We start from the raw sequence: 15522 nt of genomic DNA on the forward strand, positions 1-15522 counted from the left end.
ACCATTCAACCAACTCCTGTCCCCCTCTGCCTTCTCATCTTGCCTCCAGACAGGAGCTGCCCACAGTCTCATGTGTCTACTTGAGCCAAGAAGCTCACTCTTCACCAGTATCATTTTCTGTCTTACAGTCCAGTCCAATCCCTGTCTGAAGAATTGGCTTCGGGAATGGTTCCAGTCTTGGGTAGCCAGACTCTTAAGTTACACCTTTGAATTCCTCAAAGGAGCGAGCACTAAGTTGAAAATCAAACCCATTTCCAAAATCACAATATAATACTGCTGGTTTCTCTTTTGTCTCTGTTTTTGTTCGGTACTTTGAAAATGTACAGAAATTATCTTTCTAAGGATTATAATAATATAACTAAAATCGCTAAGATATCGTTAATAAAGAAACTACTTCAAAAAATGGTTTTTAGGAGAACTGAAATTCTCCCTTTATATCCTTTGAGAACTCTGAAACCAAGAAGAACTGCTCATTGTGGTAACAAGCTGTGGTTTTAGGTTTCTTTTGCCAGGGTTAAGAATTCAAGTACCTAACTTGTGCTTTTAAATGGTATGTGGACTTTGCCAGTATTTTCTGAGTGAAACTTTCTTGTTAATTAAGAATGTATTAAGGCAGGTGGACACTGTAGAGTGTGTTGGCAACTCTTGACTGGAGGGGGGATGGGAAGATAGAGAGAGAGGGAAGATGGCAAAATTGGCACAAAACGAGAGACTGAAAGGGCTGACTCAATGGGGGAGAGCAAGTGGGAGAAGGGAGTAAGATGTATGTAAACTTACATGTGACAGACTGATTGGAATGGTAAATGTTCACTTGAAGCTTAATAAAAATTAATTAAAAAAAAAAAAAAAGAATGTATTAAGGCACAGAGCCAATTAACACCCAGGCATTCCATCACAGACTCCGAAGAAGCAGGTAGAACACACAGAACCCCATCATTTACAGGACCCATTTGGAATTTGGCAGACCACGTGTTCATCTTGAGCCACACGTAATGGGGTTTGGTTGCTCAAAGGACATAATCACGCTTTTGTAGGGGGCCCAATCTAACAGGGTAGCCCAATGGATGATGTATGCTTACAACATGAAGCTTCACTATGACCTTGTTAGTGACCATTTTAATACATTTCATGTAGATTTGTTACACCACTGCTTTATACTTAGTCTAAACCAGGCTATAAAAATATTTTGGACTGGAAGAAATGACAGTTGGATTCTAAACCATCCTAGCTGTAGATACTCCTAGCCTCTAAAGACTAAGTACTAAAGAAAAAAAAAAAAAAAAACTCAAAACTTTTTTTGTTAACTCACTCCAGGGTTGAATAATCTATGACTCAGAGAGTTCTAAGTATTAAAAAATCGTTTGACAGGAATTCATTTTTTTCTATCTATGTTGTATAAATTAAATATCCTAGAACAGATATTTCTAACATTATTATTTTCTGGTTATAAAAGTAATATATACTGGTGGAAAATACAAAAAAAGTATAAAGAAAACAAATTACCTGCAGTCTTACCATCTCTAAGCTGAGGAGCTAGACAAAGGCCACTTCTAAGGTCCATCCAGTGCTACAGGGCAGCTCGTCTCCCGGAGACTCAGTATACACACTGTGGGGCAGGGTGCCCTGTGGTATTCAGATGACAGTCATGTGATCAGCTGGCACTGTTGTGTAAAAATATCCACGTGCCCAAAGATGGGAAGGGAGTTTGGAATGTTGTAAATGGAATTTAGTGTTCACTTGATCTTTTTGCTGTAGAGTTGTGAGCTAATTTTGTTACCTTTTTAAAAGGATAAGACACAGCTTTGTGGCTAACTAAGGATATGAAGAAGTTGTTGGTTTGGGGGAGAGACTCCTCCCAACACACCTGTCTTTAGAGTACATTCTGGATCCTTTGACTGTCAGGAATTGGGTGGTGGGTAATTCATCATGTTAGCCCCTCAGTGTCATTATCAGCCATCACGTATGTACAAGCGATCATCCCCTTTGTGCTAATGATTTATCAGAATACCAATGTTACTGTTGTTTCAAAATTATAATCACTGTACGGATGATGATGGCTACTTCTTTGCCTCCGAGATTTCAGTATTGGCTCACAACATTTAAAGATTTGCCTCTAAAAATGTGGTCATGATCAGCTTTAACAAAACAGCCTGATGTTTTTATAAATGAGTTGCATGTGGTGAGTGAAAACAGTTGCACATCACGTGCTTTTGATGTTTGCCGTGACTGTGCTGCGAAGGCTGTGATTCAACTTGGAAAATGTGCAGCCTGCTCAAGACATCCATCCAGCGCACAGGAGCAGCATCCACAGGAGGTGCCGCAGATCTCAGGAGCCCTAACGTCATCCTGTGCGTGGACTCAATCTCTTTCTAGAGGCCCGTTCAGGAGGTGCCAGAAGATGGCACTGAGTGGTTGCCATGGCAGATGAGATTCTTCCTGCTCACCTGAGAGCTGTGTTTCTGTAAACTGTGAACATGTTCGTGTTTATCACAGTGACAGCCTGTGGTTAGCCTGCTTTTATACTGATGGGGTTCTGCTCCTGCGTGATGATTCCTTCTGTTTTTTCCTCCTTTACCATGTTGCACTTTCAAGAATGGTAAAAATAATTATTTCACCTTAAATACTGTGTGCCACTTGAAGTAAATAGAGGAAAATTGTTTTTCTCTTCAGGCCCAAGGAAGCGGATAATTATCCTTGGCAAAGCAGCTGATGAAAATCTAGCAATACCAGATAAGTTGATCGATAATTAGGAAATCACAAGTATATATTTGAAGTTGAGATTCCAGCTCTTTGGCAGAACTCTACTAGTTAAAAAGCATTAAGGAATAATTTTGAAGTTTCTCATAAATTACTGGAAAGCTTTAAAATCTTTATAACATCACAACACAAAGGGTTCTGGAAGGTCAAGGGGACTGCATGGGTTGAGGTGGCCATCCTCACATTGCATCTGGCCAATTCCTTGTGTGGACTGTTTCAGGAATTCCTAGGTCCTTCAATCTAATTAATATATAGCACCCTGTTGAAGCTGAAGATAACTAAAACAAGTCCATGAGAGCCAAAGTACAACACTGAGTATATCCCACCTAAATTTAGAGACCATCTCAAGAATAGACTTGATGCATTGAACACTAATGACTGAAGATCAGACGAGTTGTAGGATGACATCAAGGACATCATATATAAAGCAAAAGGTCATTAAAAAGACAAAACAGAAAGAAAAAACCAAAATGGATATCAGAAGAGACTCTGAAATCTGCTCTTGAATGTGGAGTAGCTAAAGCAAATGGAAGAAATGATGAGGTAAAAGAGCTGAAGAAAATTTTTCAAAGGGCGGCTCGAGAAGACAAAGTAAAGTATTATAATGAGATGTGCAGAGACCTGGAGTTAGAAAACCAAAAGGGAAGAACATGCTCAGCATTTCTCTAGCTGAAAGAGCTGAAGAAAAAATTCAAGCTTTGAGTTGAAATATTGAAGGATTCTGTGGGCAAAATGTTGAACAATGCAGAAGCATCAAAAGAAGATACAAGGAATACAGAGTCACTATACCAAAAAGAATTGGTTGATATTCAACCATTTCAGGAGGTAGCATATGATCAAGAACCAATGGTACTGAAGGAAGAAGTCCAAGGTGCACTGAAGGCATTGGTGAAAAACAAGCTTCCAGAAGTTGATGAAATACCAATTGAGATGTTTCAACAAACACATGAAACACTGGAAGCACTCCCAGTTCTAAGCCAAGAAATTTGGAAGACATCTGCCTGGCCAACTAACTGGAAGAGATCCGTATTTGTGCCCATTCCAAAGAAAATTAATCCAACAGAAATTATGAAACAATATCATTAATATCACACACAAGTAAAACTTTGCTGAAGATGACTGAAAAACTGTTGCCCACAGGGAACTGCCAGAAATTCAAGCCAGATTCAGAAGAAGACGTGAAATGAGGAATATCATTGCTGAAATCAGATGGATCTTGGCTGAAAGCAGACACTACCAGAAAGATGTTTACCTGTGTTTTATTGACTATACAAAGACATTCAACTGTGTGGATTATAGCAAGTTATGGATAACATTGGAAGACTGTGCATTTCAGAACACTTAATTGTGCTTATGTGGAACCTGTATATATACCAAGAGGCAGTCATTCAAGCAGAACAAGGAGATACTGTGTGGTTTAAAGTCAGGAAGGGTATGTGTCAAGGTTGTATCCTTTCACCATACTTACTCACTTTGTATGGTAAGCAAATAATCCAGGAAGCCAGAGTATATGAAGAATGCAGCATCAGTATTGGAGGAAGACTCATTAACAACCTGCAATATGCAGATGACACAATCTTGCTTGCTGAAAGTGAAGAGGACTTGAAGCACTTAATGATGAAGATCAAAGACTACAGCTTTCAGGTTGGATTACACTTCAACATAAAACAAAAATCCTTACCAATAAGCAACATCATGATAATCGGAGAAAATATTGACGTTGTCAAGGATTTCATTTTACTTGAATCCACAATCAAAGCCCATGGAAGCAGCAGTCAAGAAATCAAATATTGCATTGGGCAAATCTGTTGCAAAAGACCTCTTTAAAGTGTTGAAAAGCAAAGAAGTCAGTTTGAGAACTAAGCTGCACCTGACCCAAGCCATGGTATTTTCTGTCACATCATATACATGTGAAAGCTGGACAATGAATAAGGAAGACCGAAGAAGAATTGATGCCTTTGAATTATCGTGTTTGCAAAGAATATTGAATATACCATGGACTGCCAGAAGAACGAACAGATCTTGGAAGAAGTACAGCCAGAATGCTCCTTAGAAGAGAGGAAGGCAAGACTTTGTCTCACATGCTTTGGACATGTTATCAGGAAGGACCAGTCTTTGGAGAAGGACATCATGCTTGGTAAAGTAGAGGGTCAGTGAAAAAGAGAAAGATCCTCAACAAGGTAGCTTGACACACTGGTTGCAACGATGGGCTCAAACATAGCAACGATTGTGAGGATGGTGCAGGACTGGGTAGTGTTTCACTCTGTTGTACATAGGGTCCCCATGAGTAGTAACCAACTCTATGGCACCTAACGACAATAACAACCCGGTGAAATCACACCCAGGTGGGATTTCTTGGGGATCTGTTATTGCTGTGACTCTGTCTAGAGTTTGTCAAAGTGTTGTTATTGTTGGGTGCCGTTGAGTCAATTCTGACTCATAGTGACCCCATGTGACAGAGTAGTAGTGTTTACTTGGCTGTAATTTTTAGGGATGCAGATCACCAGGTCTTTCTCGTCTGGAGCTTCTGGGTAGATTCGAATTGCCAACCTTTTGGTTAGCAGCCAAGCAGTTAACCATTGTGCCACCAGGGCTCTTTGGGCAAAGGGTGGTGTTGTTGTTGTTAGGTGCCAGCGAGTCGGTTCCGACTCATAGCAACCCTATGCACAACAGAACGAAACACTGCCCGGTCCAGCACTGTATCAGACAGTGTTCCGCTGCTATTCATAAGGTTTTCACTGGCTAATGCTTTTCAGAAGTAGACTGCCGGGTCCTTCTTCCTAGTCTGTCTTAGTCTGGAAGCTCAGCTGAAACCTGTCCTCCATAGGTGACCCTGCTGGTATCTGAATACCAGTGGCATAGCTTCCAGCATCACGGCAACACACAAGCCCCCACAGTACGACAAACTGACAGACACGTGGGGGCAGGCAAAGGGTAGAGGCTCTTAAAAGTCAGAGCCATCGTAATCCTGCAAGACCAGGAGCAGTTTTCTAGAAGAACCAAGTAATACACAGGATTTTTCATTTATTTAAGATACAAAACCAAAAAACCAAACCCCTTGCCACTGAGTTAATTCCAACTTATAGCGACCCTATAGGACAGAGTAAAACTGCCCCATAGGGTTTCCAAGAAGTGGCTGGTGGATTCAAACTGACAGTCTTTTGGTTAGCAGCCAAATGCTTTGTGTTAAATCAATTTGAGGTGAAAATTATGTCTCAGATCTGAAACATTTTTCAAATCTTCAGTTACTTAAAACTGTAAAAAGTTTTAGAGACAATTTCTGCTTGACTGCTTCACATATGCAATACTTCAAGAATATAGCAGAAAGAATTTCTACCTTAGGCACTATATTAGTTTTCTACTGCAGTATAATAAATTGCCACAAACTTAGGATCTTAAAACAACACACAATTTTTCTCATAGTTTCTGTGGATCAGGAGTTCGGGCACAACTTAGCTAGGTCCTCTGCTCACTAGGTCTCACTAGGCTGTAGTCGGGGTGTCTGTCAGGGCTGCAGTCTCATCAGAGGCTCAACTGGGGAAAGATCTGCTTCCAAGCTCTCTCAGGTTATGGGCAGGATTCATCTCCTTGTAGCCATAAGACTATGTGTTTCTGTTTTCTTGCTGGCTGTTGGCCTGGGGCTGCTTTCAGCACCTAGAAGCCACCCACAATTCCTTGCCACATAGCCCTCTCCACAGACCCTCTCACAACAGGCAGCTTACTCTTCAAGGCCACAACAGGGAGTCTTTCTGTATGGAATCTCTGGCCTCAGGGAGAGTCTAAGCCCTCTTTTAAAGGGCTCCCAACTAACCTTTCTTTTAATTGATGAAGTCAACTGGTAGAGATTATACATTTGCCGTATAATCTAATCTAATCATGGGAATGACATCCATCACCTTTGTCATATTCTTGTGGTTAGAAGCAAGTCCCAGGTCCTGCCCACACTTGGGCAGGGTGGAGGGGGAAGGGAGGAGATTATGCAAGGCATGGAGACCAGGAGATGGGAATCATGGGTAGGGGGTGCCATCCTAGGACACCCCCTGTGTCATCACAGGCACTCGGTGAATGGGTTAAGTTTATAGGTGAGCTGCTCAAGCCTATTTAAAACAAAGTGTTACGTATCTAGAATGCCATTATTGTGCAGTTTTCCTTGGGTTTAGAATGGGATCAGAGGGTGAATAGTTGAGGAAAAATGATTCTTCCCGTCTCATTGGAACAGGGTTTTCTCATCCATCAGCCCCACATCACCCCCAGCCCTTTGGTGATAGGCCACATCTCTAACTCCCACAGACCTAGAGGGGCCCAGCCCTCTCACACTGCCCTAGACGTCTTGCTGACACATCCACACAGGCTCAGCCTTGTTTCCAACCTCCCTGGGTGTCAGATAACCTTTTTCCTGTGCATCCCCCGTCAAAACTATCCCACTAGCTAAGGCTGGACTCACTAGATAATTAGACTGAAAGCATCAGGTGTGGAGACTAACTTTCACGGGCTCTTGCTGTTTTCTGATATCAGAGAGATGTTGAGTGTTGCTGTGTTTCTCTTGAAAATCTAAAATATCTTGTGGCACCCCTGTGAGTTCACCCTGTAGGGTGTCTCTTTGCAGAGTTTGGGAACTGTAGCTCTGCCCTGTGCAGGGTTTTACCTGCATTGAGCATTCACTTTGTAAGGTCCAGTGTTCAGGGCTAAGGAGGCAAGTGGAGGAAGAAATACGCCAACAACTGGCTTGAACACCAAGCAGACATGCTGTGGGAAGACAGAGGAAGGCGTGCTTATTCCCCGGTTGATGGGGAAGGTGGCATTTTGCCTTAAGACAAAACAAATATCAGCCATGGCATGATGCTTCCTGATAAAATGTCCTTATAATTTGCTTGAAGCAGAGCTGAAATCCTTAATAGACCATCAGTGAGGCCTTGGTAATCTGTTGATTTATTGTAGAGCATATGCTTCCTACTTTAGTGGTTAGTTGTTTAATTATCTTCATTAGACACACTAAGGTGTGTTTTTAAAGTGAGCTTGAAGAGAAGACATGTAATTGTAGTCAGAGATTATCCCAGTTCAGCACTTACCCTTGAGCTGTCTAAGAGTCCCCCGTGGTGCTGGCAGGGCATGGCGCCATGTTGAACAGAGCCGGGGTGCAGTGCAGTAGAGAGATCAAGAGCTTAGGTGGAAGGAATGGCCTTGGAAAGGACCGAGGCTGCCTCGGCTTCCAGCCAGGGTGATGATGTTTCTATAGCACTCTAGGGTGAGGGCTGTTCGGGGACGTGACTCACCCGAGAGCACAGGATGATTCAGTCTCCCAACACATTGGTAACCAGTTCGCCCTGGAGTCCTGTGTGGGCAGCTCTGCCATAGACAAAATTTTAAAACAATATTATGCACCATTTAAGTATAGTACGCGTGAGGGAAGAGCAGTGCATACCCACTAAACATAGGAATGATAAATATACTATCCAGAGTGGTCCTCTGGAGAGTCAGATAAGATAGTGTGGAGGGTGCCAAGCTATAATAAACTAAAAACCAACTTTTTTTTTTTTTTTTGGTTTATTATAGCTAAGCTATAGTCAATTATATTAAAAACCCAACAAAAAAAAAATAGTCAATTATATTAGCAATGTTTATTTCTTAAAGAAGCTGGGTAGTGGATATGAGGTGGCTGATTACGTTGTTCTTTCTAGCTTTGTGTCCTCAATATTTTTAAGTTTTTGATGGGAAGAGTATTATTTAATGAATTTATGAGAAATAAAGTTTTATGTTTGTGCTTGTTGGTTTGTTTTAAGGAAAACTAGCAAGTGAGCAGGTATATGCTATAGGGCTGTCTATCGTTACAGAGTTTTGGTGGCAGCTGAGCTAAAAGAAAGCCCACTGGGCAGGTGGTGGAGACTCTGTGCCCAAACCAGGCTGTACCGTGGTGTCTGCCTTCCCCCAGGCGCAGTGACCTCTGAGAGCCATGTTTCTTCATCAGTAAAATGGGGGATGGTGGTGCCAGCTTCCCTGAAAAACTGCACAGATTAAAGAAGATAGCATGTGCCCAAGCCTGGCACTTACTGACCACAGAGTAAACATCAGTTCAGCCTGGTTCTAAAAATGTGATGGCTTTTGGGCACTTCAAAGAATGCAAGGGGAAAGTTAGGAAATATAGGAAGATATTAATCTTATTTATTATATCTATTATCCTGTTAAAAAGCCACACTGCTGTTGAGTCAATTCCAACTCATAGTAACCCTGTAGGGTTTCCAACGCTGTAAATCTTTATGGAAGCAGACTGCCACAGAGCCGCTGGTAGTTTCAAACTGCCGACCTTTTGGTTAGCAGTCAAACACTTTAACCACCATGCCACCAGGGCTCTTTTATCCTATTACAGAACATATTTATATTTATGGAAATGGCTTCATTCTGTAATTAGAACAAAAAAAAGCAATAAGTAGAATTGTTTCAATTTTAATTCTTTAATTTTTCCAACCCCAAAATCATCTGAGATATTTGGTAACGCTGCATTATGCCTGAAACAAATTGAACCATGAAACTACTGGCCTGTGAAATGATTAAACGAATTGAAAATGTGTGTAAACAACCGGATTAAAAATAACGTAAGAGTCCAAGTAGAAGCCCATTAACAAAAGAAATGGTGTTTAATTTTATTTATGGCATATTTTGGTGTTTTCCTTTTTTCTCTCCCTTTTTTTAAATGTGTCTCTATAATTGATAGATACACAAAGTGATTGAATAACAGAATTTCAGCCTAAAAGGGAACCTGGGATTTTTTAGTTTTTTAAATTTTTTTTTAAATGAAACTGTATTCTCCTTTGGTTCATGAGTGTTTATTTGATGGAAAGTGCATGTTTGATGATCCTGGGTTCCTGGCACGTGACCCTAGTGGGTCCTTTATAAATGCTGTGACCAGCCTGTCTTACTCAGGAAAAAATACTATGGGAGCTATAAAAATAGATCTTGTGGGATCAAGATTATTGATGGTCTTAAGGACAAAACAAAATCTGTCAATAATCTTTACACTTGTGGTTTACAGCATCTCTGATCTTCCTTTAGCCGTGTTCAAGATCCAGTCATCTCCTTGACACAGGCCATCATATTCCATAGTTAGAAGAGGTCTTTTTACACATAGTGCTTACAGATGGGGAATAAGACACCGAGAGGCTGAGGGCTTTCCCACGTTTCTCAGTCAGCCAGGTTTTCATGTGAGGGTAGTTGGGATGGGGGCTTTTAGAAAGAGGTCTGTAACTGTGAGGGATCTCCAAGTAATTCTGAACTTGCATAGCCCACAGGAAGGGGATACAAGGGAAGGCCATGGTACCTGGGGGTAGAAGGTGCTGAGTCTGCCCATCTGGAGCTCTTCTGATGTGGGCCCTCATGGGCCTGCAGATTGCCTGCCTGCTGCCAGCACACACACCCTAAAGGAAAATGTGTTTGTTGGTATATGCGGTCCTCATATATAGTCCCACCATTCAGAAGCGAGGACAAGGCACAGACAGATGGGAGAGGGGCAGAGGAAACCCCTGGCTGCTACCCATTCTTATCTCCTAGTCCTTCTTTCCCAAATGTGAGTAGACCACCAAGGATTACCTAGCCCTTCTTTCTAAATGTGAAGAAACCATCAAGGATCATCAGATATTTGAAGAAAACCAATAGTATAATAGAAAGAAGCCAAGATAAAAAACTGACCCATAAACAGATAATACAAGATAACAGAAGAACATTCTAATTAAAATCTTTAGAGAGATTTCAGAAGGTTTTGCAGCCATACACAAGAAACGTTAATAGGAAAAAGAAATGATTAGAGTACAAAAAGGAGTTATTAGCAATTAAAATGATTGTTAAAATAATAAAAATATTTTAATTAAAAATGATGAATCATACAATAGGGAAAGGTGGATAGTAATAGTAACTGCTAACATTTTCAACTTTTCAGACACTATTTTAACTGTTTTACATATAAATTTGTTTAATCCTGTTAAGAACCCTATGAGATAGGTACTGTTATCACCATTTACAGACAAGGAAACTGAGGCACAGAGTTTGGGAAATTCTCAAGGACACACAGTTTCAAGATAGCAAAACTGGTATTTAACCTAGATTGTTTGGCTCCAAAGTCCATACTCCAGTGTGTTGAAGACCAAAATTGTATTGTAATAAATAAATAATAAAATCCATTTAGAACACAACTTCTCTAGGAAAAAACCCTCTCGTTTTTATCAGGTTCTGCAACACATTACTGGCCCATATGTGCTGAGTCAATATTTGCTGAATGAATGAATAAAATAAGACTATAAAGGATAAATACCATACTGTTCACAGAAGTTACCTCTGAGAAGGAGACCAAGATTAGAGTGTGAAAGGGAAATTCACTTTTTAATCTCTATATGCCTATTTTTTTTTAATTACTACAAAGAGATATATTACTTTAGCAATTTCAAGGGGAAAATTTCAATGACAAACTTTTTCTCTTATCCATTAATTTATCAAAAGTTCAGTGTTAGTCTACAGTATTTATATATTTATCAGGTATAGAATTCCACAATAGGTAAAATGGACATGAAAGCAATTTTCAAAAGTTAAAACCACTGAACAAATCTTAAGAATCGTTGATACCAAGTCATCATATCCTTATTTAATAGAATCTGTTTTTATTTGTTCTGAACAACCCCCTCTACACCATGATATATGGGAGACAGCTTTGTGGTCAGAAGATCCTGTCCTTTTCGCCATTTGACCTTGACCAAGGTAATTGACGTCCATTAACACCCAGTTTCTCAATTTGTAAAATCTGGATAAAAATATCTCATGGCAGAAACATCACAAAAAACCAAAAGCACAATATATGAAACAATGTTTTTCTAAATACAGGACATCAGATAACAAAGGACAGTGATCCCTGAGAGATGGGAAGCAAACAATTTGAGTTCTACAAACACCCCAGCTTACCACCTTCAGACTGGGAGCCCAGGGAGACCAAGGCAACTAACAGTTCGCAGAAGAGAGAGCTGAACAGAGAGAAAACCCCAAAGAGCTGCAGAGGGCCACCTCTAGTAATCAACAGAATACTGATCAATTCATGCATGTGAAGAAGCTTCCTGAGGTCAGGGAAAGAACCATCTAAAAGGATTAGAGGAAACACAGCCCCTGATTATGACATAGAGCTGGGAACAGTGCAGATGCCAAGCTAGACTGGAAAAACTCGTAATTCACAGGACTTTGGGAAGAAGTCTCAGGAAGGTCTTCCCCGGTAATAGGGAATAATAAGTATTATAATTGTTGCCAATAAGCTGTACACCTGGAAAATCTCAATTGACAAAAGTTGAGTGGTAGCTGCGTTTACAACAACATTAAAAAAGAATAGCTGCTGAGGCTGTTTTGTACAATCAAAAACCTCATGGGGTTTGGTTCCTTGCTTTGGAGGTTTAGAGTCATGTTTTCATGGGACATCCCAGTTAATTGGCCTAATAACATGTTTACTGCTTCTGTTCTACCTACTAGTTTGTTGTGTGGTATCTTGGCTCTTAAAAACTTGCAAGCAGACATCCATGGCACAATTGGTCTCTATTCACCTAGAGCAACAGAGGACAAGGAGAGTCAGGAATAGGAGGATATGCAATGTGTGGCTATTTGTCACCATGAACAACTCCCTCTGTCATGAGACTAGAAGAGCTAGATGGTGCCTGGCTACCATTACTGAACATTTTAATCAAAGATTCTATAGAAGAATCCTGACCTAAAGGGAGAAAATGTAGAACAGAATTTCAGATTCTCATGGATTTCAGATTTCCTGGAGCCATGAAGTTTGGATGAACCCCTGAAATTATTGCCCTTAGATAATCTTTAAATGTTAAACCAAAAATATCCCCTGAAGTCATCTTAAAACCAAACAATAGTTCAGCTTAACTAGTAAAAAATGTCTGCTTTGACCATTATGCTTTTTTAAGAACTGTCTATATGGGATCAACTTGTTTACATCTCCTTTTATAATTTAGATGCCTTTTATTTGTTTTTCATGCCTAATTACTCTGGCTGGGATTTCCAGTACAATGTTGAATAAAAAAACCCAAAATGTTAAATAGCAGTGGTGAAATCAGGCGTCTTTGTCCTGTTCCTGATCTTAGGAAGAAAGCTTTCAGTCTTTCACCATTGAATATGATGTTAGCTGTGAGTTTTTCGTAAATGCACTTTATCGTGTTGTGAAATTGTTCTCCTATCCTTAGTTTGTTGAGTGTTTTTATCATGAAGATGTGTCAAATAGATTTTTTTTTAATGCCTTTTCCATATCAGTTGAAATGGGTATGTGATTTTTTTTTCACTCCGTTCTACTACTATGGTGTATTATGTGATTGATTTTCTTATGTTGAACTACCCTTGCATTCCTGGGATAAATCCCACTTGGTTATGGTGTGTAGTCCTTTTAGTATGCTGTTGAATTTGGTTTGTGAGCTTTTTTTGAGAATTTTTGCACCTGTATTCACAAGGGATATTGGTCTTTTTTTTTTCCTCTTGTGGTGTCTTTTTCTGGCTTAAGTATCAGGGTAATGCTGATAAATAAAAACAAAATACTTATGTTTTTTGGAAGGTTTGAGAAAGATTAGTGTTAATTCTTCTTCATCTGTTTGGTAGAATTCACCAGTGAAGTCATCTGGTCCTAGAATTTTCTTTGTTGAGAAATTTTTGATTACTGCTTCAGTCTTTTTACTTGTTATAAGTCGGTTGATATTTTCTGTTTCTTCTTGAGTCGATTTAAGTAATTTGTGTGTTTTTAGGAATTTGTCCATTTCACCTAAATTTTCAAATTTGTTGGCCCATACAACTATTCATAGTATTTTCTTATAATCTTTTTTTTTTTTTTCCCTGACAGATAGTAATGTCTCCACATTCATTTCTGATTTTAGTCATTTGGGTCTTCTCTCTTTTTTTTTTTTTGTCATTCTAGCTAAAGGTTTGTCAATTTTATTGATCTTATCAAAGAACCAACTTTTGGTTTCATTGATTATTGTTTTTCTGTTCTCTATTTCATTGATCTGTGCTCTAATCTTCATTATTTCCTTCCTTGGATTAATTTGCTTTTTTTTCCCCCTAGTTCCTTAAACTTAGGTTATTGATTTGAGATCATTTTTCCTTTTTAATGTAGGTGTTTACAGTTATAAATTTCCTTCTGAGCACTGCCCTTTTTTTGCATCCTAGAACTTTTAATATGTTGTGCTTCATTTTCATTCATCTCTAAATATTTTCTAATTCCCCTTGTGATTTCTTCTTGGACCCACTGGTTGTTTAAGAATGTGCTGTTTAATTTTAACGTATTTGTGAATTTTCCAGTTTTCCTTTTCTTATTGATTTCTGGTTTCATTCCACTGTGGTTAGAGAAGATACTTAGTATGATTTTTTTTTTAATCCTTTAAAATTTATTGAGACTTGTTTTGTGACCTAGCATATGATCTATCCTGGAGAATGATTCCTGTGCACTCAGAAAAATGCTTCTTCTGCTGTTGTTGGATGGAGTGTTCTATATATGTCTCTTAGTTCTAGTTGGTTTTACCACTGATTTTTGACAAAGGTGCAAAGACAATACAGTAGAGAAAGGATAGTCTTTCAACAAATGGTGTGGAACAATTGAATATTCATATTGAAAAAATGAACACAGACCCAGACCCCACACTATATACAAAAAAAAATTGATTCTAAATGGATCATGGGCCTAAATATAAAACCTGAAACTATAAATCTTCTAGGAAAAAAAAAAAGGATAAATTCCTTGTGACCTTGGGTTAGGCAAAGATTTCTTAGACACGACTTCTAAAACATGAACCATAAAAGAACAAATTGGTAAGTAGGACTTCAGAACTTAAAATTTTTGCTCTTTAAAATCTTGTCATCTGTATAATGAGAAACTCTGAGCGTGTTCTTCCCTTTTGGTTTTCTATCTCTAGCTCTTTGCACATGTCATTATAATACTTTGTCTTTTCAAGCTCCCCTGTGAAATCTTCTGTTCAGATCTTTTACTTCATCATTCCTTCCTTTTTCTTTAACTGCTCAACGTTCATGAGCAAGTTTCAAAGTCTCCTCTGACATCCATCTTGGCCTTTTCTTTCTTTCCTGTCTTTTCAGTGACCTCTTGCTTTCTTCATGGATGATGTCCTTGATGTCATTTTGTCTGGTCTTCGGTTACTAGTGTTTAATGTGTCAAATCTATTCTTGAGATGGTCTCTGAATTCAGGTGGGATATACGCAAGGTCATATTTTGGCTCTTGTAGACTTGCTTTGATTTTCTTCGCATTCAGCTTGAACTTGCATATGAGCAATTGATGGTCTGTTCCACCGTTGGCCCCTGGCCTTGTTCTGACTGATGATATCGAGCTTTTCCATCATCTCTTTCCACAGATGTAGTCAATTTGATTCCTGTGTGTTCCATCTGGCAAGGCCCATGTGTATAGTCACCGTTTACGTTGGTGAAAGAAGGTATTTGCAATGAAGAAGTCGTTGGTCTTGCAAAACTCTATCATTCGATCTCCAGTATTGTTTCTGTCACCAAGGCCATATTTTCCAACTACTAATCCTTCTTCTTTGTTTCCAACTTTCACATTCCAATTGCCAGTAGTTATTAATGCATCTTGATTGCATGTTCGATCAATTTCAGACTGTAGCAGCTGATAAAAATCTTCTATTTCTTCATCTTTGGCCTTAGGGGTTGGTGCATAAATTTGAATAATAGTGGTATTAACTGGTCTTCCTTGTAGGCGTATGGATATTATCCTATCACTGACAGCG

The 15522-nt window shown here is 39.3% G+C and overlaps 1 protein-coding gene across 5 annotated transcripts in view; it reads left to right on the plus strand.

Annotated features, from left to right (window-relative positions):
* Nucleotides 1-15522, plus strand: part of ANO10 (anoctamin 10) — a 229651-nt gene that overhangs the window by 184986 nt on the left and 29143 nt on the right. Inside the window, exon 13 of one of the 5 annotated variants that reach the window (XM_023547815.2) lies at nucleotides 11448-13572. The exons of 3 other annotated variants lie outside the window; for them this stretch is intronic. In XM_023547815.2, the coding sequence (XP_023403583.2) occupies nucleotides 11448-11504 (57 nt within the window). In that variant the 3' untranslated portion in view covers nucleotides 11505-13572. Of the gene's footprint in view, nucleotides 1-128; nucleotides 9602-11447; nucleotides 13573-15522 lie in introns of those variants that run through there. One more of the 5 variants, XM_023547816.2, reaches the window with a different exon arrangement.

This window comes from Loxodonta africana, chromosome 22, assembly GCF_030014295.1.
Source record: "Loxodonta africana isolate mLoxAfr1 chromosome 22, mLoxAfr1.hap2, whole genome shotgun sequence".
Classification (NCBI taxonomy): Eukaryota; Metazoa; Chordata; class Mammalia; order Proboscidea; family Elephantidae; genus Loxodonta; species Loxodonta africana.